Here is a 27,108-nt window from a genome sequence, read left to right as displayed (position 1 = left end):
CTTGGATAGCATGGAGTGGGGATGGGGGTGGCGGGCTTGGATGGCATGGGGTGGGGATGGGGGTGGGAGGCTTGGATGGCATGGAGTGGGGGTGGGGGTGGCGGGCTTGGATGGCATGGGGTGGGGATGGGGGTGGGAGGCTTGGATGGCATGGGGTGGGGATGAGGGTGAGAGGCTTGGATGGAGTGGGGGTGGGGGTGGGAGGCTTGGGTGGCATGGAGTGGGGATGGGGGGCTTGGATGGCATGGAGTGGGGATGGGTGTGGCGGGCTTGGATGGCATGGAGTGGGGATGGGGGTGGGAGGCTTGGATGGCATGGAGTGGGGGTGGGGGTGAGAGGCTTGGATAGCATGGAGTGGGGATGGGGGGTGGCGGGCTTGGATGGCATGGGGTGGGGATGGGGGTGGGAGGCTTGGATGGCATGGAGTGGGGGTGGGGGTGGCGGGCTTGGATGGCATGGGGTGGGGATGGGGGTGAGAGGCTTGGATGGCATGGGGTGGGGATGGGGGTGGGAGGCTTGGATGGCATCACTTAATAGTACGCTACACAAGTCAGATGGGTTTTTTTTTGTGAGAACAGAGCAGGTATACGAGGTACATGTATATTGAATGCATACAATATGTACACGGACATAAACAAACATGCTAAACACATAACTAGTAACTTGATATACATGGTCACATGCTTTTGGGATTTCATAAAACGCTTCGATTTTAACTTACAGAATCGAGCTAGTTATCGAAGAGAACCTTCTGTTTTAGAATTAAATAGAGTGGATATTTTATAAACACGTATAGCTCCTCACTTTGAAAAGAAAATCGAAATAATACTCAATCATCTATGCTATGACGTCATGCACGTCTGGTCTGGTTAGTTGGTTGGTTTGTTGTTTAACGCCGCACTCCAGCTATATGACGGCGGTCTGTAAATAATCGAGTCTGGACTAGACAATCCAGTGATTGATATCATGAGCATCGATCCACCCAATTGGGATCGATGAAATGCATCAACCAAGTCAACGAGCCTGACCACCCGATCCCGTTAGTCGCCTCTTACGACAAGCATAGCTGCCTTTTAGGACAAGCACGGGTTGCGGGAGACCTATTCTACCCCGGATCTTCACGGGCCATTTTTCTGATGATAGGCTATACAGCAATAGGTATGGTAAGCACCAAGTTGATCTGTGAAAACGTTTCACAATGCTTAAAATCATTTCTCAGTCATAGATAATTGATATGCATACTATGCTAAATATTTTCCTGACTTCTAAAACATTTGTGTCTGGAAATATGTCCACTATTCAATTTGCCAACTATATGACGACGGCCTGCAGGGCAACACGTCGGAGGTGTTAGAACATATTTTTTTCCAGATTTGTGACCGACCATAACAACTGGAAATGGACCTCACGTAAGTCGACAAATTCAGCATTCCACTCGGGAAGCGGTCAGGATCTGGCTGGAGGTTTCCCTGTGGGTCACGTGACTTGGCTGACCAGCAGTCGTCGATGTTGACGTAGACGTAACCAAGGTCACGGTAGCCGTCCGACACCATGACGTCGGCGATACTTCTGTATAACCTCTCACTGCATGGCAACCAACAAATAAAGATATGCAACTGGGAAAAAAACGGGAAAAGATTATCAGTTTCTTTCATGTGTTGTGAAACGTTGTTTTTTTGTTTATGGGTCCGACGGACCCATAAATCAACAATGTAGAACAAAATAGTTCCAGTTTTAGGCCTTATACCGAGGAGCCTTATCACACCGGCAAAAAACATGGCGGCTTATTTCCATGCCGGGCCAACTCAGCGACTGATAAATGTTTACCAAGAGTTTAACAGGTTGCCACGACGGATACTAGTCATTGCTTTGCCAGTAACCCAAGTTATGTGTGGCTTGTTCCCATGGAAACACTATAAAAATATAATCATTCCTGACAGTTTATTTAAAAGGTCAAATTAAAATCATTAAAAATTAAATTATACCGATTTTTCCATAGGTCACAAGACCACCTTCGTGGTCTCGTGGTAGAGCGTCCATGCGGAGAGCGGAAGGTCCGGGGTTCATACCAAAAGACGTTGAAATATGGTACTTGTTGTTACCCTGTCTGGCGCTCGGCATTAAGGGGATGAAACAAGGACTGGTCGCCTAGGAGTCAGTTTACTGTGACTGAGTGGCGTTTTCATGTTAAACTGCGGCATGCACTATAAATCGGCATGAGTCCGGACTAGCACACACACACACACACACACACACACACACACACACACACACACACACACACACACACACACACACACACACACACACACACACACACACACACACACACACACACACACTCCGCCGAGGGAGATAGATTCAACGTTAATTCAATAATCGAATCTGGAACAAACTAGGAATTATCATTATTATTATTATTATTATTATTATTATTATATTATGATGATGATGATGATGATGATGATGTCTGGTTTAGACTTAATTATTTACAGACCGCCGTCATATAGCTGGAATATTGCTGAGTGCGGCGTTAAACAACAAATAAACACAAGTTTTAAGTTCCGGTTAAGCAAGTAAAAAACAAAAGTTGCGCCTTGACAGTGGATGAACAGTTAAACATTCCGTTCCCCCCAACCCCCTAACCCCCCACCCCCCACCCCTCCACCCCCCACCCCCACCCCGCCTAAGCTGATAACTCACCTGATACAATTGTCAGGATCCCGCTTGCAATCCACGTTACACCTGAATCTCTCCCACGACAGGAAGCCCATGGGTGGCGTTAGAGCGAGACCGTTGTCCAGCCCATGGGTCAGTCTGAATACTGCAACCACACAAACACAGAGTGGTAGCCTCATCACTGCACGTCATAGAACAGTTGTATGCATGCGCCGTATAGACAGCTACGCGTATGCGCGTGAGAGCAGACAATGTCCGAGTACAATGTGCCCGCTTGATGACCGTTTTGGTTATCTGTGATAGCCCGTTTACACTGATAACAAAGAGAGACGACCCGTTAGATTATTCTTGTCCCCTGTAGTGTAGATGTGTCTTACAAATGTATGAAGTAATGGTCAGGAAAATACCCAGAGCCGAATGTTTATTTTTGTACTGACGCACAATAAAAACGCACAAAAGAGTTTGAAACACGGTGAATGAGATTCGAACCCGTACAATGACATTGTTGTATTTAGTATCTCATGCGCAACTGCACAGAACAACCTAATTTAATTTTTTCGACCATTTTGACAAATTTGTATCAAAAGGGTTGCCAGTATGAAAAATAACAACTCAGAATTCGCTGACAATGCGATATTTCCATATTATTAAAAAATACATGGATCTCTGTCTCAACACATTGCAGTCAATAATAGGTCGACCTCAACAAATGAGTGAGTGAGTTGGTTTTAGGGCCGCTTTGAAGAGTATTGTTTGTGTGTTTAACTCAGCAGTATTCCAGCTATATGACGACGTTCTGTAAACAATTGAGTCTGGACCGGACAATCCAGTGATTGACATCATGAGTATTGATCGATGCAATTTGGATACGATGACATGTATCAACCAAGTCAGCGAGCCTGACCACCCGATCGCCACTCATGGCAAGCATGGGATGATGAAGACCTATTCTAACCCGGATCTTCGAAGGTGTTGAAGAGTATAAAAGTTATCTGACGTGTTCCCGGATAACATGAGAGGAAAGACAGAAGTAACACGATACCAGATGTTTTTTTTCCACTTTGGTGAAACCAACGAGCACGGGTATTGTGTATAAACCCAGAATCATAATCATGTGCATGCTTTGGGCAAGCACGCACGATATGGATCAAATTCTATAAACAGGATCCCATTACCCGACGCTGACGACGTTGAACATCAGAAAAATCAGATTTTGAATTTTGTATTTGGTTTAATTGTTAATTGATTTGTGACGCAGTCAATATTATCGCGGCAGCCTGTATATTATCGGCAAATAAGGGCATGTGTAATGATCGTCGCCGTCGGTACACGAAGACACACAATCATTCCAAGCACACGGCCCTACTCAAACACGTCTTGCGACAAGCATGGGATATTCACGGTGATAAAAGGGGTATTCACTGGGATAAAATGGGTATCCACGAATGTAAAAGGGGTATTCACGGGAATAAAATGCGTATTTGAGGATTAAAATGGGGTATTAACATGGGTATACGGGGTATTGACAGGGTTAAATGGGGTATTCAGAGGGAGAAACGGGGTATTCACAGGGAGAAACGAGGTATTCACAGGGATATACGGGTATTCACGAGGATAAACGGGGTATTCACATGATATACGGGTTTTTACAAGGGTTAATGGGGTATTCATAGGGTTATAATACCTCGGTGTAATTACATAAGCTCAAATAAGGCGCGGAATCGTCGAATGATCACATCCCATCATCAAGTACTATAATGTGCCATTGAACTAGCAACTAGAACCCGTTGTTAGCCCAGACAGGACACGCACATACCCATCGTACTTCTTGTCGCAGACCACCCGCTACCCCTTTCTTCACAATGGTACGCGTCAGTGGGCCGACAGTGGGTCAGTGGGTAATTGTCAGGTCAAAACTCAACCTATCCAGGCTTTCCCGTAGGTAAGGGGTAAATAGGTCATCGAGTTATGGCCCTTGTCTGATCGGTTGAACATGGTGCATATGAACCCCAATGGGGACCCCGGGTAGGGATTCGAACCAGCAAAATATTAAGTCAACTTTGGAGAGATAGAGAGGGATACAACTATTAAGGTTACACACATCACATTGTTTGCATGGAAAACAATTGTATTTGGAATGTAAAAAGTGATGTCCGGTCTACTCAAATATACAAAATCATAGAAATATGGCATATGATGCAAACACAAGTAAAATCGCTGTAGAAGTACACTCTTCACAAAAAGAAACGCACAGGTAGTATGTAGTTCATTGAACCTGACTACACAAAAAATACGAATTATAAATTGGATATATGTTATTGGGAAAATGTTGGTGGCCTGATATTCGACAAACGGTGCGTCAAAAAAGCAACCATTGTCGATTTGCAATGTCTTAAACGGCATTGCTTTCACACTTGTTCAAAAATGTCATGGAGGAAAACAGTAATGCAAAATACACGAGCAAGTTATGTCATTCGTAAGTGGCTATAAAAAGGCAAGCATAAGCCAATAATTTGACATTCAGTTGTCAACATTATTCAAGTTCGAAAATGCCGAGACTCAGCACTGCCGATCGGAACATCGCCATAGGACGTATCCAAAGAGGGGAATCGCAGTCTTCTGTTGCACGCCACTTCAGCGACCAAGAGTTACCACCCCTGTACAGGATCGCTACATAAGACTGTTCCACTTGCGTCATCGTGATGCCACAGCTACGGAGACTGCAGGACGCATCCCTGGTTTGAGGAGGATATCGGACCAGACTGCCAGGAACCATCTTCGCGAGGCTGGAATCCGACCCAGAAGACCAGTTATCGTCCCTGTTTTGCAACAGATCCATCGACAGCGACGCATGCGTTGGTGCCATACCTTACAGCCTTGGAATTTGAGAAACTGAAGACGAGTGTGGTTTAGCGATGAATCACGATTTCTTCCTCACCGGTGAGATGGAAGACAACGTGTTTATCGTCGTCGAAATGAGCGTTTTGCCTCAGTGAGTGAGTGAGTTGGGTTTAACGCCGCTTTTAACAGCATTCCAGTTATATCACGGCGTGTCAGCTTAATGTGGGAGGAAAGCCCGAAGTGATGCAGGTCTCAGACATTTACCACTTCGGTGAAACCCACGAGCACGGGTATGGTGCTGACAAACCTAGAAACATAATCGGGGAGAACCAGGATTCGAACCCACGATCATGGGTGTCTGGCGTGCCCAAAGGACGCAACTCTGCACAGCGAATCGCGGCGCCTTAGACGACTGGGCCACCCGTGCCCCCCGTTTTGCCCGTTTTGTGTACGTGAATTCGACAAATTCGGTGGCGGTAGTGTCATGGTGAGGGGGGGCCATATCCTACACCACCAGATCTGACTTGGTTGTGGTTCAGGAAAATCTGACAGCAAATCGCTACATGAATCAAATTCTTAAACTTCGCCTTCTTCCAATCATTTACGCCAGAGGGAGCTGTTTCAACGGGACAACGCCCCACTGCACACAGCTCGTGTCACGGTAGATTACCTTCATAATGCCACCATCAACAATTTGCCCTGGTCATTGAGATCTCCAGATCTCAACCCAATCGAACACCTCTGGGATGAACTCGATCGATGTGTACGTCAACGTCAGAACACACCGCAGACACTCCCACAACAGGCCAACTCGCTACGAGCAGAATGGCGCAAAAAAATCCGCAGGACAGAATTCGTACACGTATCCAGTCAGTGCCGAGAAGATGCAGAGCCGTGATTGCTGACCGGGGCGGTCACACGAGATACTGAGTTAAGCGCCACCCTGTGGCCTTATGTGACATGACAATGAAAAGTTGTCAATGCCTTTGTACAACGACAACATGTGACTATTGAGCTCCACAATTTCATATTTGTATCTATGATATTAAATTAAAAATATAGACTTTATTAGGTACAATAAATTTACTAAAAATCTACCTGTGCGTTTCTTTTTTTGAAGAGTGTATATATTACAGGAAGGTTATCTGACCCAATAGTCACTGAAGTGTACGTACAATATAGTCAAGAATTCGTCTAGAAGAAGTGCCAGTTTAAGATAATATCTCCTTCACATTATCGTAATGTTGAAATCCCGGCGTCTTGATATGCTTCTTATGTTTCACGAATACTTGCACACATATAGCAGTAGTAGCAGTAGTAGTAGTAGTAGTGGAGCAGCAGCAGCAGCTCCAGCAGCAGCAGCAGTAGTAGTAGTAGTAGTAGTAGTAGTAGTAGTAGTAGTAGTAGTAGTAGTAGTCGTGAGTGAGTGAGAGTGAGCTGAGTTTAACGCCGCTTTTAACAGTATTCCACTTACACCACGGCATGTCAGCTTAATGTGGGAGGAAAGCCCGAAGTGATGCAGGTCTCAGACATTTACCACTTCGGAGAAACCCACGAGCACGGGTATGGTGCTGACAAAATTAGAAACACAATCGGGGCGAATCGGGATTCGAACCCACAATCATAGGTTTCTGCCGTGCCATAGGGAGGCAACTCTGCACAGCAAATCGCGGCGCCATAGACGACTGGGCCCCCCTTGCCCCCAGTAGTAGTGGAAGTAGCAGTAGTAGTAGTAGCAGCAGTAGTAGTAGCAATAGTAGTAGTAGTAGTAGTAGTAGCAGCAATAGTAGTAGTAGCAGTTGTAGTAGCAGCAGTAGCAATAATAGTAGTGGTAGTACTAGTAGAAGCAGTAGTAGTACCATGAGTAGTAGCAGTAGTAGTAGCAAGCAGTAGTAGAAGTAGTAGCAGTAGTTGTCATGTACAAGTAGTAGTAGCAAAAGTAACAGTAGTAGTAGCAGTAGTAACAATAGTAGTAGTACTAGTAGTAGCAATAGTAGTAGAAGTAGCATGAATAGTAGCAGAAGTAGTGGTAGTAGAAGCTGCAGTAGTAGCAGTAGTAGTAGTAGTCGTAGTAGAAGTGGAAGAGTAGTAGCAGTCGCAGTAGTAGTAGTAGTAGCAGTTATAGTAGCAGTAGCAGAAGTATCAGTAGTTGTAGTAGAAGCAGTAGTAGCATTAGCATTAGCAGAAGAAGCAGTAGCAGTAGTAGCAGTAGTCGTAATAGAAGTAGTAGTAGCAGTAGTAGTAGTGGATGTAGCAACATTAGTAGTAGTAGCAGTAGTAGTTGTAGCAGCAGAAATAGTAGTAGTAGCAGTAGTAGTAGCGCCAGCATTAGTAGTAGTAGTAGTAGTAGTAGTAGCGGTAGCAGGAGTAGTGGTAGTAGTAGTAGTGGTAGCGCCAGCATTAGTAGTAATAGCAGTTGTAGTAGTAGCAGTAGTAGTAGTAGTAGTAGAAGTAGTAGCAGAAGTAGCAGTAGAAGTAGCAGTAGAAGTTACAGTAGTAGTAGTAATAGTTGTATTTAATACATAAATACCATTGTCATGCTCATTTCTATATCATTAATTTAATGAATGTACAGATCAAAATAAACAAGTTACATGTCATCATCATTGAAACGCTTTGTTATGTAAGTACCAGGCTTGGGTCATCTCAATACCCAACTTTGCCAGAAAATCAGCTTTCATTACGAGTATCTGTATTTAACATTTCCTAACTATGTTTGTCTGTATGTATTACATCTTCCCTTGGGAAAGGCATTAACTGACTATATAAGTTCAGTTTCTATCCTTGCCGAACAAGGCTGGAATTTCGTGGCTCGGTCAAAGCGACTTCGGTGGCTATTAGGAGATAAGGTCCTTCTATGTCCCTCCTATTCACCAAACAGTTTCCATACACATGCTTTGCAAATCCTGCAATCGACCAATCGCCATGTTGCTTTTGAGACGGATTTCTATTTCGCTACGTTGTATTGATTGGACTAAGAATAGGCTCGTTAGCCAGCTAAAATTCAACTAAAAAAGTCCAGCCTAGTTCAGCAAGGGTGGAAACTGGACTTTTATAGTCAGTCAATCAGGAAGATGGCCTCACTGAGCCAATACGATTGCCAACTGTGTAATTACGTGCCAATATATGGTATAAATCACTTAATCCTTTATACTTGAATAAACCTCAGTAGTATATAATGTGGAGGTTCAGCGCCTTCCGCGGAAGGCACCCTATGAATATTCATGAGGCTATTGTTATGCTAATAGACATGCATGACGTCACAATGAGAACGGCGTCATTAGGCATGCATGTTAAGAATGTCAAGAATGCGGCCTTTGGTAAGAATGTCAAGAAGGCGGCCTTTGTTAAAATGTCATGGTTGAAGAATTCTTTAGGAATCCCAGCTATGTGGAATGTAGTCAGGGTTGATATCTTCACATGAATAAACCAGAATGAATGAATGAATATTGTTTTACGACGCATCAGCAATTTTCCAGCTATTCACGGCAAGAACCAGTTAAAAATTTCAAACATGTATTAATAAAGAACAACCATAAAAGTATGATATCAAAGATAATAAAACAGAACCAATCATTTTAAATTTTAATTATAGACATGATGCCAAAAGGTTATCTAACCAATCAGCTCACTTTTCCCTTTCAACAGCCAGTGAGTTTAAAACTTATTTCTAGATATAATGCATGCGTACATTCGTTTGTGCTTCCATTTTCAACTGTCGAGTTGAGTTGGGAAAACGTCTATGTGTGTGTGTGTGTGTATCTTGTGTAAAAGGTGCCCTTTTACAATATGGCACGTACCAATCGTTGTTGTGAACAAAGCCTTTAGTGAAACCAAGAGCAACTTCCTTCTTGTCTCTGTCATCAACAGAATAAACAGAAGGGTTGCTTCTTGCAAGTTTCATTTACATTCAAGTATTGCTGCTGGTCGGACATCACTGTAAGAAAACATGAAGACGAATAGGAAAAATCAGAGACAATCAGTGGATATCTTCGAGTCTGGTGACCTATTCACAGGAAGGGGCGTTCCTCCACTGGCAAAGAAAAGAAAACGCACCAAATCCAAATCAATCAAAAAGATGAACGTCAAGACAAAAGCCTCTCGACAGGCTAAACCTAAGCTACAAACAAAAATACTGTCTCAGATGGAAGCTATAATCAAACGAGAAAAGGCAAGAGTAAAGGCTGAATGTAACAGGAAGAACCCAACCACCACAGAAGAAATGGAGACAACTCTGATGGACTGCAGTAGTGCTCTGTTGTCGTAATACATCTTCAGTCACACATAGTGTGGGAACATGACTCCTTTGACACTGTTTTTCACATCAGCAAGCTGACGACATCAATGCCTGTATGAAGGAGTGTGTATAAAATAAGTGTTGCAGCTGTTTCATAGGACAGATGACAATTCTTACTCATGATGAATGGGAGGGTATCTTGCAAGGAATGTGGTAAAACATTGTCCAGAAAGGATGCTCTGTTCAGACACAAGAGGCTTATTCATAGCAGGAAAGATGTGAATAGTCTACCCATAAGCCAGATAACACTATCAGAATCTCGTATGACATCATCTACACCGTCGCTGCCGCCGCCACCATCGTCTACATCCCTTCCAGAGTCATCGACCCTGGTATTTCCACAAAAGCCAACACTTCCGACACAAAAGCCAACACTTCTATCGCCCCCGCCACCGCCACCGCCACCGCAGCAGCAAAGTTCAAATGGAGCCTTCACGTTTACAATTCCAGCTAATGCAGTGAACGTTGGTCCAAGTTGGAGTGGCAAGAGTGTGTTTGTCTATAACATACTTCAGAGAGGACGGATCAATCCACGACCAAACAATATCATATGGTCTTACACTGTGTACCATTCTTAAAACTCTACCCCAAGTACAGTTTGTGAAAGAGATACCTTACAGTCTCGAGGATGACGAGTACTTTGATGCCTGTAACCAGAACATGATGGTGTTGGATGATTTTTTTTATCTGAGGCCAAGAATGACATGCGGATTTCCCGACTGTTTACTCAAACTTCACACCACAAAAATGTCATTATCTTCTTGTTATTGCAAAACCTGTTCCTGAGAGGCAAGGAATCACGTGACATTGCTTTGAATGCCCATTACGTGACACTTTTCAATTCACCCGTGGATAGACAGCAGGTGAAATGTTTTGGCAGAAGAATTTTGCCTGAAGACATCAGCAAATTTATGACTCTTTATGAAAAGGCTGTTGAAACGCCTTATGAACATTTGACAGTAGATCTTAAACCTGACACGAGTGAGAAGAACAGATTCCATGCCAATATATTGACAACGGTCAATCATGACTGATTGGTTCACATCAGCAGGTGTTAAAAGGGAGCTCTCCATCAACAGAGCAGCAAATGGTCCAAGAACTTCCATCCAAGCAGTACATACCAGAAGAAAGATCTTCTGCAGGAGAAACACCTTACGATCTTGACGAGGAGACAGCATCCACTTCCAGTGAGGACTCGGGACCTTTCACCATGGACACTGCTTGCGCTGACTGTGGCATCTTGATAGATAACATGCATGATTTACAGAAACATATCAAAACATGGTGCCCCGAAAACGAGTTTAAGCCTAAGAGAAAACGTGTACGATACGATAATGATGATAGTGACGAAGAGCTGCCCATGCAGAAAGGGGGTGGTGATGTTAATACTAAATCTAAATGGCATGACCTCGAGGCAAACGAGTGGCAAAACGTGGGTTTACAGCGTATATGGAATAGGGTGTATGACAGGAACCTACACGACATGAAGCTCAAGAAGAAAAACTACAGGCAACAAGGAAAATCGGAGGAATGGGTTGAAAGAAAACTACATACTGTGTGGAAAAATGATTTGGCAAACACGTTGAACTGTGTCATTGAGTTTACCCGTTATTTTGCAGAGGCACCCTTGTTCCAACACATCCTAGACAGCTTGAAGGAGATGGATCCGAGCACTGAACAAACGTTAATAAAAGACAAGATCAAACGTTTATGAAACCCATCATGATATTCTGACTCGCGTAGACATGACTGAAGCAGACAGTGACATGGAATCTGATGCTTCTCAAGAGGAGGATGAACTGAGTGAACAAGAATGATGAAAACCCCTCACTTCAAGTGTCACGCCTTTAGTTGACCTCTGTCAGTCTCAGCGATCACATATAAACCTCAATGACAATGCCGAGTTACAACAAGAAAACAGGACTTGTTCACATAGTGAAAACATACACCAAGATATTGCACACCACTGAACTTAAACAGCGTCATCCCACTGACACTAAAAGCTCAACACTAAAGAAACACCTGGTGTTGTATATGAGGAGTTCAGCCAAGTATGGACCTCCAGGACGAAAATCCCTTTCTGCGCTATGACACTTACAATCTTTCTCATCAGACTATGCCATGTAACTATCCCTGTACTTTATCTACTTTATAAATCCGGAAATAAACACAGAATTGACATCTATGGGTTCTGTTAATCATTCATATGTGTTGGTTGATAGGCCATTTGACACAGACACCACGACACAGACACAAGACACACACACAAGACACACACACACAAGACACAGACACACCACACACACACACACACACACACACACACACACACACACACACACACACACAGACACACACACACACACACACACACACCACACGACACACCACACCACACCACACCACACCACACCACACCACACCACACCACACACACACACACACCACACCACACACATTGCAAGAAGCAACCCTTCTGTTTATTCTGTTGATGACAGAGACAAGAAGGAAGTTGCTCTTGGTTTCACTAAAGGCTTTGTTCACAGCAACGATTGGTACGTGTCATATTGTAAAAGGGCACCTTTTTCACACACCACACACACACACACACACATAGACGTTTTCCCAACTCAACTCGACAGTTGAAAATAGAAGCACAAACGAATGTACGCATGCATTAGATCTAGAAATAAGTTTTAAACTCATTGGCTGTTGAAAGGGAAAAGTGAGCTGATTGGTTAGATAACCTTTTGGCATCATGTCTATAATTAACATTTAAAATGATTGGATCTGGTTTATTATCTTTGATATCATACTTTTATGGTTGTTCTTTATTAATAATATTTGAAATTTTTAACTGGTTCTTGCCGTGAATAGCTGGAAAATTGCTGATGCGTCGTAAAACAATATTCATCCATTCATTCTGGTTTATTCATGTGAAGATACCAACCCTGACTACATTCCACATATCTGGGATTCCTAAAGAATTCTTCAACCATGACATTTTAACAAAGGCCGCGTTCTTGACATTCTTAACATGCATGCCTAATGACGCCGTTCTCATTGAGACGTCATGCATGTCTATTAGCATAACAATAGGCTCATGAATATTCATAGGGCGCCTTCCGCGGAAGGCGCTGGACCTCCACATTATATACTAGTGAGGTTTATTCAAGTATAAAGGATTAAGTGATTTATACCATATATTGGGATATAACAGGATAGCACTCAAGATATTCAAGAAGGAGATGTGTGTACTTCTGAAACTGAAAGGATGTGACAACAGTCACAGATAAATATTCTTCATCTCTATCAAAGTTCTCAATCTGAGTGTGTTTGTTATATTTTCAATAAAATGAAAAGATTTGTGAATAACTACACTGAATCCGTGTGGCTGAATTTCTACTGCAGTTAGAATTTCTGGGCTCGATCGTAACGCCACCAGTGGCTATTACGAGTTATATCCCTTGACCAATCAGATTCCACCTCTCATATCATTAGCATTGCTGTAAGCAAAATGGCGGCGAGTCAAGACGATCTGACTGATAATCAAAATTATTTTTTTGGTAAATATAAAGGATCTAACTTCGCGAAGTCCATTAGATCACCTTAATTAAAAACATTGAAAAGATTTGCAAAATATCTGCAGTTTACCAGCGACTATTCTTTTATATGGTTTACGAACCATATGTCGATTTCGTTACGCGATTTTGATTTGAATATGTTAAACTCGTTAGTCCCGCCAAAATATAACTCCATAGTTTGTCAAGGGTGGGACTTTTAAAGTCAGTTAATTCACTTGCTTCGGGAAGATAGGCCACCATCTTTCGCATTCATTATGGTCTAGTGCGTTAGCTGATCACATTTCCCATTCCTTAAAGATTTAAACACACGTATCATTGAGTTTATAAATGGAATCCTTTGGGTTTGGCAAAATCATGATATGGCAGCCAGGCTATGGTTTGGGTAAATTACGCACCAGGCGATAGGCTCATGGTAAGGGTATCATCATTCATCAAGACAGCCAGGCCGTGGTTCGGGTATAATTTTACACTAGGGCATGATGCTGTTCCTGGTGGTACTACTTGTGGGTCATCCTAATGATGCTAATGGTCGCTGGTTCTAATAACACCAATGTTCGGTGGTCCTACTGACCACCAATGTGGGTGGTCCTTGTGATTCCTCATTGTATGTGTTCCTAGTCATACTTATGGTGGGTAATTCTATTGACGCTTTGATAGGTCGTACTGTTCTGTGTACCTTGTTAGTTCATCTGTCATAATATGCAAATTAATTGCCGTAGAAAAAAAAAGCCAAATTTGATCTCAAAATGCTTCACGCACGTAACACGGCTTTTCCAGGTGAGCTTCAAGATATTTTTCAGTGATAGATGACAGTTACCGCAAGCCTTTGTAAGATAAGAAACAAACAAGTGTGGATGTCCCGAAGGGTCATGTGGCAGATTATGGACATGGCATATGGTTATTACCACATGTTAACCTTCTGTCTGTCTCTCTGGAGCCGACATCTGCATGGGTGGCCCGGTCTCAGTTATTTCTGTACCAAGTTGCTCCCGTTCAGGGTCTAGGGTTCGAATCCTTGATTCGTCCAGATACTGATTCTTGGTTTTTCAGCTAAATATCTGCTTTCAACAAGGTAGTGAACGCCTAAGACATTCGTAGCTCCGACCTCCCCCAACCAGCCAAGGGCTGGTGGTGATGATGGAGACTTTACGATCGCTTCAAGTGAAATCGATTTCGCACTCAGTAGAAAGAAATTTAATTTATGAGATGCGAAATAATAACTTTATAACACGTGAAAGGGTTATGTGGAATAGAGTGACTGGAATATAATGAGAAGTTTTGAATGATCGTGTCACCTCAGGTATATAATTCATTGAATATTGCAAAATGTGTCGAATAACCTCACTCACTGCAGTAAACATGCATTTCTACGCTTACATTTCTACGCTTACATTTCTACGTTCACATTTCTACGCTTAAATTAAATGAAACCCAATAAATGATTTCGTACCAGTGGCTCTAATTACTTAAGGGTATGTTAGATAACGAAAGGAAATGTGTACGCTCGTTACTTGGACACGTCCTAGGTGTGGGTATATTCATTTGTTAAGAATGGTTCGTCTCATAGTTCATTTATCGTAATGAAGAAATGTTGATCTATAACTGAAAACGCGAGGTGTCCTGCCCATTCAGCTAAACAATCAGAATTTATTCCAAGTTTTTTAGATACGGCAATCCAGGTGAGCTACATGTTGTATCTCCGTTATCTATTTAACACCTGGGAGCTTCAGTGCTCTTCCCACTTTCTCTGTTCCGATTCCAAGGTGAGGTCAATTTTTCAGCTCTTCTGATCTGATGACATACCGTGATATACACAATTTTTTGAAGTAAATGTTAGTAAATTACAACCCTGTGTAAATTCCTGGTTGGAATAAGCCGTACAAAGTATGCTTGTCGTAACAGATTACCTAATATTTGTTTGTTTGTTGTTTAACGCCACATTCAGCAATATTCCAACTATATGACGGCGGTCTGAATTAATTGAGTCTGGACCAGACGATCCAGTGACTGATACCATGAGCATCGATCTACGCAAATGGCACACGATGACATGCATCAACCAAGTCAGCGAGCTTGACCACCGATCCCGTTAGTCGCCTCTCACGACAAGCATATATAGTCGCCTCTTACGACAAGCATGGGTAGCTGAAGACCTATTCTAACCCTAATCTTCACGGGTGAGATGACATAATGGTACGGGTGCTCCGGCTTGGTGACGTGGCTCGTTGCGTCACGTTCACCGTACTCCGTGGTCATGGACCGTTGCTCATAATACTGATCAGATTATTAACATAGCGACGTCATATAGCTGGAATATTGCTAAATGTCGCGTTAAATAAAAATAATGAAAAGGCAGTTAAAAAACACTTATCATGAGTGATACAATCCACCATAATCCTTTGAATTCATGTTCAGATGTATGTGTAATTACCTCCCATGTAAAGGCGCGGGTACTGAGCAGTTGGGAGTAACGACTGATCGACCTGCCTCTGTACAGCAATTGTCCATGGGCGATGAAATTACGTATGGAAAGACGCAATAAAATGTATTGGTTATTATTTACCTCACCAAGCATTCCTAAAGCATCTTGTTTGAAAAGTTCCTAACACGTTTACATCTTGTTTGAAGAGTTCCTAACACGTTTAAATCTTGTTTGAAGAGTTCTTAACGCGTTTACGTCTTGTTTGAAGACTTCCTAACACGTTTACATCTTGTGTGAAGAGATCCTAACACGTTTACATCTTGTTTGAAGAGTTCTTAACACGTTTACGTCTTGTTTGAAGACTTCCTAACACGTTTACATCTTGTTTGAAGAACTCCTGACTGTAAAAACCTTGTTTGAAGAGTTCCTAATACGTTTACATGTTGTTTGAAGAGCTCCTAACACGTTTACATCTTGTTTGAAGAGTTCCTACCACGTTTACATCTTGTTTGAAGAGTTCTTAACACGTTTACGTCTTGTTTGAAGACTTCCTAACACGTTTACATCTTGTGTGAAGAGATCCTAACACGTTAATATCTTGTTTGAAGAGTTCCTAACACATTTACATCTTGTTTGAAGAACTCCTAACTGTAAACACCTTGTTTTAAGAGTTCCTAACACGTTTACATCTTGTTTGAAGAGTTCCTAACACGTTTACATCTTGTTTGAAGAGTTCTTAACACGTTTACATTTTGTTTGAAGACTTCCTAACACGTTTACATCTTGTGTGAAGAGATCCTAACACGTTTACATCTTGTTTGAAGAGTTCTTAACACGTTTACGTCTTGTTTGAAGACTTCCTAACACGTTTACATCTTGTGTGAAGAGATCCTAACACGTTTTCATCTTGTTTGAAGAACTCCTAACTGTAAACACCTTGTTTGAAGCGTTCCTAACAGTTTACACTTTGTTTGAAGAGCTCCTAACACGTTTACGTCCTGTTTGAAGAGCTCCTAACACGTTATCATCTTGTTTGAAAAGCTCCTAACACGTTTTCATCTTGTTTGAAGAACTCCTAACTGTAAACACCTTCTTTGAAGAGATCCTAACAGTTTACACTTTGTGTGAAGAGCTCCTAACACGTTTTCATCTTGTTTGAAGAACTCCTAACTGAAAAAAACCTTCTTTGAAAAGATCCTAACAGTTTACACTTTGTTTGAAGAGATCCTAACACTTTTACGTCCTGTTTGAAGAGCTCCTAATACCTTTACATCTTGTTTAAAGAGCTCCTAACTCGTTTACACATTTTTGAAGAGCTCCTAACACATTTACACATTTTATGAAGAGTTTCCGTCAGTTTACACTTTGTGTGAAGAGCTCCTAACACGTTTACATCTTGTTTGAAGAACTCCTAATGCGTTTACGTCTTGTTTGAAGAGATCCTAGCACGTTTACACCTTGTTTGAAGAGCTCCTAACAGTTTACACTTTGTTTGAAGACTTCCTAACACATTTACGGCCTGTTTGAAGCGCTCCTAACTCGTTTACACATTTTTTGAAGAGCTCCTAACACGTTTACATCTTGTTTGAAGAGTTCCTACCACGTTTAAATCTTGTTTGAAGAGTTCTTAACACGTTTACGTCTTGTTTGAAGACTTCCTAACACGTTTACATCTTGTGTGAAGAGATCCTAACACGTTAATATCTTGTTTGAAGAGTTCCTAACACATTTACATCTTGTTTGAAGAACTCCTAACTGTAAACACCTTGTTTTAAGAGTTCCTAACACGTTTACATCTTGTTTGAAGAGTTCCTAACACGTTTACATCTTGTTTGAAGAGTTCTTAACACGTTTACATTTTGTTTGAAGACTTCCTAACACGTTTACATCTTGTGTGAAGAGATCCTAACACGTTTACATCTTGTTTGAAGAGTTCTTAACACGTTTACGTCTTGTTTGAAGACTTCCTAACACGTTTACATCTTGTGTGAAGAGATCCTAACACGTTTTCATCTTGTTTGAAGAACTCCTAACTGTAAACACCTTGTTTGAAGCGTTCCTAACAGTTTACACTTTGTTTGAAGAGCTCCTAACACGTTTACGTCCTGTTTGAAGAGCTCCTAACACGTTATCATCTTGTTTGAAAAGCTCCTAACACGTTTTCATCTTGTTTGAAGAACTCCTAACTGTAAACACCTTCTTTGAAGAGATCCTAACAGTTTACACTTTGTGTGAAGAGCTCCTAACACGTTTTCATCTTGTTTGAAGAACTCCTAACTGAAAAAAACCTTCTTTGAAAAGATCCTAACAGTTTACACTTTGTTTGAAGAGATCCTAACACTTTTACGTCCTGTTTGAAGAGCTCCTAATACCTTTACATCTTGTTTAAAGAGCTCCTAACTCGTTTACACATTTTTGAAGAGCTCCTAACACATTTACACATTTTATGAAGAGTTTCCGACAGTTTACACTTTGTGTGAAGAGCTCCTAACACGTTTACATCTTGTTTGAAGAACTCCTAATGCGTTTACGTCTTGTTTGAAGAGATCCTAGCACGTTTACACCTTGTTTGAAGAGCTCCTAACAGTTTACACTTTGTTTGAAGACTTCCTAACACATTTACGGCCTGTTTGAAGCGCTCCTAACTCGTTTACACATTTTTTGAAGAACTCCTAACACGTTTACATCCTGTTTGAAGACTTCCTAACACGTTTCCATCTTGTTTGAAGAGATCCTTACACGTTTACATCTTGTTTGAAAAGTTCCTAACACGTTTCCATCTTGTTTGAAGAGATCCTAACACGTTTACACTTTGTGTGAAGAGCTCCAAACATGTTTACATTTTGTGTGAAGAGATCCAAACACGTTTACGTCTTGTTTGAAGAGATCCTAACAGTTTACATCTTGTTTGAAGAGATCCTAACAGTTAAGACTTTGTTTGAAGAGATCCTAACACGTTTACGTCTTGTTTGAAGAGATCGTAACAGTTTAGACTTTGTTTTGAAGAGATCCAAAACGTTTACGTCTTGTTTGAAGAGATCGTAACAGTTTAGACTTTGTTTTGAAGAGATCCAAAACGTTTACGTCTTGTTTGAAGAGTTCCTAACACGTGTACATTTTGTTTGAAGAGCTCCTAACACGTTTACACATTGTTTGAAATCCACCCGATCCCATTACATGTGTCATGGTTTATATGCCTTTTAAGCTTAACCTCGTATTTTTTTTATTCCCCAACAGGTTTAAAATAACCGAATTTATAAAATTCGTAGTTCACTAGTGCAAATTTCCCTTGACGCGCACCAGTGAATTGCTTACATTATCAAGACGGCATTGTTGCCGTCATTCAATTCATATTATGACGATGGAATGACCCCAGAAATGACCTCATATATGAAGATGTCATGACGCCATTCGACAACTGTCACACTGTGGTTTACTAGGGAACATGAAACGGATTAAGAAATAATGGGTAATAAAGGAAAATTAACATGCTAATTTTTAAAAACTCGTGTATGAATTAATGTAGCTCTCGCTCGGGAAATACAATTTTTTCCCACTCGTTTCGTATGATAATCTCTATTTATATATTCCTTGTTTCAGTCAACCATGAAGGTATTGATGATCCTGGCCCCGCTGCTGGCTTCTGCCCTCGCCGCAGGGTGAGGACTAGTGGTTATTATCATGGTGTATACCTTGTGAGTCGGGACCCCGTTTATCCAGACACCATCTTTCGCACGATTACTGCCGATACACTTACATATATTCAAATATTAAGTATTCACGCTACATCTGGATCAACGGGGTTTCACAGTGTACATTACATTCAATGTATTTCATATTCCAAGGGGAAAGGTTTTCATTTCCCGTTTCCTTCAAATAATGGCTTATTTCCATTAATAGTTTCGTAAGCGATCAAGTTACTTTAGCAACATTTCCACAATGATACATTGTGTGGAAAAAGGGAACGGATTCGACAAATTACGAAAACAATTTTGTGTCTCGAACTATATATATCCCAGTTGTCCCCAAACTCGCTTCATGTGTACACATTTTGGAAAAAAAACACCTTCACCTTGTCTACACCAGCGATGCCAAAACTGACGCTGCCGTCGCCAAGTTCCAGGCCACCGTCAAAGCCCAGGTCGATGTCCTTTTCAAAACCTCCGACACCAACGGGGACGGAAAATTCGACCAAGCTGACATGTCCTCCATCTTCACTGAATACGATGCCAACAGTAAGGAGTTATTACAGTACTTGTCATTAGTCGGTATGACAGTAACTTTTCGTTAGACGTTATAACAGTACTTGTCAGATGTTATTGACTAGCCATTATATGCTATGTACTGACATCACTAGCAAATACATATAATGTCAGCACTAGCCGTTATACAACCGTATAAGCCATTATTTCAGTTACTTCAACTGTCGAAGCCATGAATATTATCTCAGGCACAGCAACTCTCAATAGGTCAGTCATGGCAACTATTTCCGTTAGGACAAACTCCTCAGCCATAGCAACTATCTCCGTTAGGACAAACTCCTCAGCCATAGCAACTATCTCCGTTAGGACAACTTCCTCAACGATGGCAACTATTTCCGTTAGCGCAAACTCCTCAGCCATGGCAACTATCTCCGTTAGGACAAACTCATCAACCATGGCAACTATCTCCGTTAGGGCAAACACCTCAACCATGGCAACTATCTCCGTTAGGACAAACACCTCAACCATGGCAACTATCTCCGTTAAGACAAATTCCTTAACCATGGCAAATATCTCCGTAAGGACAAACTCCTCAACAATGGCAAATACCTCCGTAAGGGCAAACTCCTCAACAATGGCAACTATCTCCGTTAAGACAACCTCCTCAACCACGGCAAATATCTCCGTTAGGTCAAACACCTCAACCATGGCAACTATCTCCGTTAGGACAAACACCTCAACCATGGCAACTATCTCCGTTAGGACAATTTTCTTAACCATGGCAAATATCTCCGTAAGGGCAAACTCCTCAACAATGGCAAATACCTCCGTAAGGGCAAACTCCTCAACAATGGCAACTATCTCCGTTAAGACAACCTCCTCAACCATGGCAACTATCTCCGTTAGGTCAAACACCTCAACCATGGCAAATATCTCCGTTAGGACAAACTCTTCAACCATGGCAACTATCTCCATTAGGACAACCTCCTCAACCATGGCAAATATCTCCGTAAGGGCAAACACCTCAATCATGGCAACTATTTCCGTTAGGACAAACACCTCAACCATGGCAACTATCTCCGTTAGGACAAACTCATCAACCATGGCAACTGTCTCCGTTAGGGCAAACACCTCAACCATGGCAACTATCTCCGTTAGGACAAACACCTCAACCATGGCAACTATCTCCGTTAGGACAAATTCCTTAACCATGGCAAATATCTCCGTAAGGGCAAACTCCTCAACAATGGCAAATACCTCCGTAAGGGCAAACTCCTCAACAATGGCAACTATCTCCGTTAAGACAACCTCCTCAACCATGGCAACTATCTCCGTTAGGTCAAACACCTCAACCATGGCAAATATCTCCGTTAGGACAAACTCTTCAACCATGGCAACTATCTCCATTAGGACAACCTCCTCAACCATGGCAAATATCTCTGTAAGGGCAAATTCCTCAACCATGGCAACTATCTCCGTTAGGACAAACTCGTCAACCATGGCAACTGTCTCTGTTAGGGCAAACACCTCAACCATGGCAACTATCTCCGTTAGGACAAACACCTCAACCATGGCAACTATCTCCGTTAGGACAAATTCCTCAACCATGGCAAATATCTCCGTAAGGGCAAACTCCTCAAAAATGGCAAATATCTCCGTAAGGGCAAACTCCTCAACAATGGCAACTATCTCCGTTAAGACAACCTCCTCAACCATGGCAACTATCTCCGTTAGGGCAGACACCTCAACCATGGCAAATATCTCCGTTAGGACAAACTCCTCAACCATGGCAAATATCTCCGTAAGGGCAAACTCCTCAACAATGGCAAATATCTCCGTTAGGGCAAACACCTCAACAATGGCAACTATCTCCGTTAAGACAACCTCCTCAACCATGGCAACTATCTCCGTTAGGTCAAACACCTCAACCATGGCAACTATCTCCGTTAGGACAAACACCTCAACCATGGCAAATATCTCCGTAAGGACAAATTCCTTAACCATGGCAAATATCTCCGTAAGGGCAAACTCCTCAACAATGGCAAATACCTCCGTAAGGGCAAACTCCTCAACAATGGCAACTATCTCCGTTAAGACAGCCTCCTCAACCATGGCAACTATCTCCGTTAGGTCAAACACCTCAACCATGGCAAATATCTCCGTTAGGACAAACTCTTCAACCATGGCAACTATCTCCATTAGGACAACCTCCTCAACCATGGCAAATATCTCCGTAAGGGCAAATTCCTCAACCATGGCAACTATCTCCGTTAGGACAAACTCGTCAACCATGGCAACTATCTCCATTAGGACAACCTCCTCAACAATTACAAATATCTCCGTAAGGGCAAATTCCTCAACCATGGCAACTATCTCCGTTAGGACAAATTCCTCAACCATGGCAAATATCTCTGTAAGGGCAAACTCCTCAAAAATGGCAAATATCTCCGTTAAGACAACCTCCTCAACCATGGCAACTATCTCCGTTAGGGCAGACACCTCAACCATGGCAAATATCTCCGTTAGGACAAACTCCTCAACCATGGCAAATATCTCTGTAAGGGCAAACTCCTCAACCATGGTAACTATCTCCGTTGAGGCAATTTTCTCAGAAGTTAGTGTCTGATCAGGGGCAACTATCTCCGTTGAGGCAACTTTCTCAGAAGTTAGTGTCTGATCTGTGGCAACTATCTCAGCTGTAACAACCACATCATCTGTATCCATGATTACCGTTTTATAAAAGTTTTCTGACTTGTAGAGGACGGCTCAGTTAGTGAACAAGAATTCCAGACCCGCTTCTCTGGGAGCCAGGGCGGCCTCTCTGTCATCGGCAAAGGCCTCTTCCTTGAACTGGACATGGACAAGAGCAAGGCCATCACCGCGTCCGACATCAACCTTTACTTCAAGAAGATAGACCAGAACGGTACGAAAAATCAGGCCTCTTATTCTTTTTCATAAGTCTAGCTTAGTTTATCACAAAATTATTAGTAATTCTTGTTTTTATTATGTCATTTGCGGTTTGGAAAACATGTTCTTAGCAAGGAAGAGAATATATGAATGGCAACTTCTGAATTATGAGGAACACTCATTCCTGTGTATTCCTCAGAATAAAGAAGCTGACATCCACATATTCTCTTCCTTGTGTGTATCACTTCTAAATGTCTTTCAAAGACCTGATGTCCTTAGTATAAACCTGAAACGTCTATGGTTGTAGCTCGTTTTGCAGCAAAGCTGTTAGTGTTTGAATTGTCTAACTCCGGTTTCAGAAATACTTTCTGACTGCACTTAAACCTTAAATCTTAAATTCACCTGGTTCTATTTTAGTTGATAAAATAGATATTAGCACTTCTACCATGGATTACTAGTATATCACTTCCGGTTTCGGAAAACACTTCCTTACATAATTTGAACTTTAAAACGGAATTGTCATGGTTCTGGCTTATAGGGTCGGTTGTTAAGATATGAATAAGTTTCTTCAAAGGGTTTCTTCCCCACGTGTTGAAATGAAATGAGTTAAAAGACTCGTCTAGAAGGAGAAAGTCTCTTCTCAAATCATCATTAATTTTTGTTCCACATGAAATTTAAAAAACACCCAATACGATTCTTTCTACTTCCAGGAATATATTAATATTGCGAATCGGTCATATCTGTGAAGCAGGTTTGAATCAGAAGTTGTTCAGTGGGGGGGGGGGGGGCAATGTATGTATATGCATTGTAGGTTCCTTCTGTTTCTGTGTGTCTCTGTGTATGAAGGGGGTGGTGTGTGTGTGTGTGTGTGTGACTGAGTGTGTGTGACTGAGTGTGTGTGACTGAGTGTGTGTGTGTGTGTGTGTGTGTGTGTGCGCGCGTGCGTATGTGTGTGCGTGTGTGTGTGTGTATATATGTGTGTGTGTGTTGTCTGGGAGGTGGGGCAATGTATGGACATGCATTGTAGGTTCCTTCTGTTTCTGTGTGTCTCTGTGTGTGAAGGGGGTGGTATATATATGTGTGTGTGTGTGTGACTGTGCGTGTGTGTGTGTGCGCGTGCGTATGTGTGACTGTGTGTGTGTGTGTTTGTGCGTGCGCGCGCGCGCGTGTGTATGTATGTGTGTGTGGGTGTATATGTGTGTGTGGGTGTATATGTGTATGTGTTTGTGTGTGTGGGGGGGGGGGGGGTCTGTGTGCCTGTGTCTTTATGTGTATGGGGGTGGCGGTATTTTGTGGGTATTTTGGGGTATGAGTAGGTCTGTGTGTGTGTGTAGGGGGGTGGGGTGGGGGGGTGGGGGGGGGGGGGGGTGTGTGTGGGGGGGGGGGGGGGGGTGTTTGGGTGTGTGTGGGTGTGTCTGTTGTCTGGGAGGTGGGGCAATGTATGTTTATGCATTGTAGGTTCCTTCTGTTTCTGTGTGTCTCTGTGTGTGAAGGGGGTTGTCTGTGTGCCTGTGTCTTTGTGTGTATGGGGTGGCGGGTGGGTGTATGTGTGGGTATTTTGGGGTATGAGTAGGTCTGTGTGTGGGGGTGGGGGTGGGGGTGGGGGGTGGGGTGTGTCTGTTGTCTGGGAGGTGGGGCAATGTATGTATATGCATTGTAGGTTCCTTCTCTGTTTCTGTGTGTCTCTGTGTGTGAAGGGGGTGGTATATTTATATATATGTGTGTGTGTGTGTGTGTGTGTGACTGTGCATGTGTGCGCGTGTGTGCGTGCGTGTGTGTGTGCGCGCGCGCGCGTGTGTGTGTGTGTGTGTATGTGGATGTGGGTGTATATGTGTCTGTGTTTGTGGGGGGTGTCTGTGTGCCTGTGTCTTTATGTGTATGGGGTGGCGGGTGGGTGTATGTGTGGGTATTTTGGGGTATGAGTAGGTCTGTGTGTCTGTCAAATATTCTGCGTATGTGTGTGTATGTGTACATGTGTTTCCAAGAATATGCTCCATTATGTCACCTGCTATCAATTGTTTCAGATGATGGTCACGTCAGTAAGCATGAGTTTGAGCAATATTTCACCCAGGTGGGTAGAGAACTCGGTATGACCCATAAACACAGACATGTAAAGCGTCGCTTCACTATTTATTCCCCATTTTAGATACAAATAAAACAGATGTATTTTTAGATAACAATTAGTATTATTGAAAAAAAATCTGCTTTATATATCTCTTAAGGGTTTCTAAATATTTTAATTGACATCTGAGTAAATGAAATATTAATATCATAAAATAGGGAATAAATAGTCAAACGGCGCCTCATATAGATACACGTTGTATGTTATATAAAACATGAGTTGTAAATATAAACACGTCGGCTATGTCAGGACATGTAATGATCAAACAGAATTCAGTGTCTGCATCCCAGCGCCAATATTTCACGGATGTGCATCCACAATGTTTCTCTTTGACCCGGATCCGTGAAGATTCCGGGGTAGAATAGGTCTTCAGCAACCCATGCTTGCTGTAAAAGGTGACTATGCTTGTCGTAAAAGGCGACTAAAGGGATCGGGTGGTCAGGCTCGCTGACTTGGTTGATCCATGTCATCGATCCCAATTGCGTGGATCGATGCTCATGATATTAATCACTGGAATGTCTGGTCCAGACTCCAATATTTACAGACCGCCGTCATATAGCTGGAATATTGCTGAGTGCGGCGTTAAACAACAAACCATCCAACCAACCAACTCTTTGACCCGTGAATACATACGACCGTTATGCGGTGTAGTAATGACGAGTGTATGTTTTGTGCCGCATGTTGCTCACCTCGTCAAGAGTGGTCAGAGCAGTCGCCCGTGTGCCTCTTGCTAGGAGCAGATCGTGATGTGATTCGTTGGTTAAAAATAGCGGTATGTAGAAGAATTGTAATGTTTAGTGTGTTCAAAGCCTATGAAGTATTACCAGTGTGGATGTCCCGACATGGGTACAATGTGTGAAGCCCACTTCTGGTGTCCCCCGACGTGATAGTGCTGGAATATTGCTAAAGTGGTGTAAAACCCTACTCACTCACTCACTCGTGGTGGGTATTAGGTAGGTGGTGCATGTAGTATAATCACAGAATCACAGAATCACAGAATCACATTGTATGAGAACCGAACATGCGTTTTGAATCTAGAAACTGTCGGATGGATAGACAGAGGAATGGATAGACAAAGGAATGGATAGATGGGGGAATGGATAGACAAAGGAACGGATAGATGGGGGAATGGATACACAGAGGAATGGATAGACGACAGAGGAATGGATAGACAGAGGAACGGATAGATGGGGGAATGGATAGACAGAGGAATGGATAGACGACAGAGGAATGGATAGACAGAGGAATGGATAGACGACAGAGGAATGGATAGATGGGGAATGGATAGACAGACGAATGGATAGACAGACGAACGGATAGATGGGGAATGGATAGACAGACGAATGGATAGACGACAGGAATGGATAGACAGACGAATGGATAGACGACAGAGGAATGGATAGATGGGGGAATTCGTATATCCAGTTCGGTCTATCATGTTTTGTCCAAATGCATCCGATACTACAGTTGAAAAAATCGTTTTTTTAACATGCAATCCATCCTTGTCAACAAACAGCCTGAATACACAGATTACGTACCTTGCGGTGATATTGCTGAAATATTGCTAAAAACGGCGCAATCCTTTGGATTGAATTATTTTGTGGCGGCGTGTTGTGTTCACATGGTGTTGAGTTTATAAGCGACATTCGTCTATATTTCAGCTCTTCACAATCCTGTACATTCTCCAGGCTAAAGCTGCCCAGGGTGTTACCACAGCAGTGTAACCACGTCGCTATCTGTAGCCTCATCCAGGATCAAAATAAACGATGAACGCCTTCCGTCTTCCCCTGTCGTTCTCTAACTTCTAACAGAATCACGAGTTCAGTGGCCGAAACATGTTTCGAATTGTGCTAAAAATACAAACATGTTCTTAATTACCGCTGGCTGGTATGCGTGGTATGGCTGCTCTACAATGGTATAGAAGGCAAATAACGAAATGAATATAAGTGCTGCACAAGGACAGCATCAACACCAACATATTATTTGTTTGTTTGTTGTTGTTAACGTCGCACTCAGCAGTATTCCAGCTATGACGGCGGTCTTTAAATAATCGA

General features: G+C 42.4%; 2 protein-coding genes across 3 annotated transcripts in view; one reads left to right on the top strand and one right to left on the bottom strand.

The window, feature by feature from the left end:
- LOC139472979 (alpha-galactosidase A-like) overlaps window positions 1–2,933 on the bottom strand; it is a 32,055-nt gene extending 29,122 nt beyond the window's left edge. For both annotated transcript variants that reach the window (XM_071255472.1, XM_071255473.1), the window contains exons 1-2: window positions 2,704–2,933; window positions 1,410–1,584 (exon numbers count right to left, since the gene is read on the bottom strand). In XM_071255472.1, the coding sequence (XP_071111573.1) occupies window positions 1,410–1,584; window positions 2,704–2,858 (330 nt within the window). In that variant the 5' untranslated portion in view covers window positions 2,859–2,933. The remainder of the gene's footprint in view (window positions 1–1,409; window positions 1,585–2,703) is intronic.
- Window positions 2,934–15,122: 12,189 nt separating this feature from the next.
- On the top strand, window positions 15,123–26,832 carry LOC139473033 (calcium-binding protein 1-like). The gene is made up of 6 exons (XM_071255546.1): window positions 15,123–15,164; window positions 19,424–19,482; window positions 19,910–20,058; window positions 22,784–22,948; window positions 24,957–25,003; window positions 26,716–26,832. The coding sequence occupies exons 2-6, from the start codon at window positions 19,430–19,432 to the stop codon at window positions 26,776–26,778; spliced, it is 477 nt and encodes a 158-aa protein (XP_071111647.1). The 5' UTR covers window positions 15,123–15,164; window positions 19,424–19,429; the 3' UTR covers window positions 26,779–26,832.
- The last annotated feature ends 276 nt before the right edge of the window (window positions 26,833–27,108 follow it).

The sequence above is a fragment of the Haliotis cracherodii genome, unplaced genomic scaffold (genome assembly GCF_022045235.1).
Source record: "Haliotis cracherodii isolate W230 unplaced genomic scaffold, xgHalCrac1.p SCAF_26, whole genome shotgun sequence".
NCBI lineage: Eukaryota > Metazoa > Mollusca > Gastropoda > Lepetellida > Haliotidae > Haliotis > Haliotis cracherodii.
This window is presented reverse-complemented; position numbering and strand designations above follow the sequence as displayed.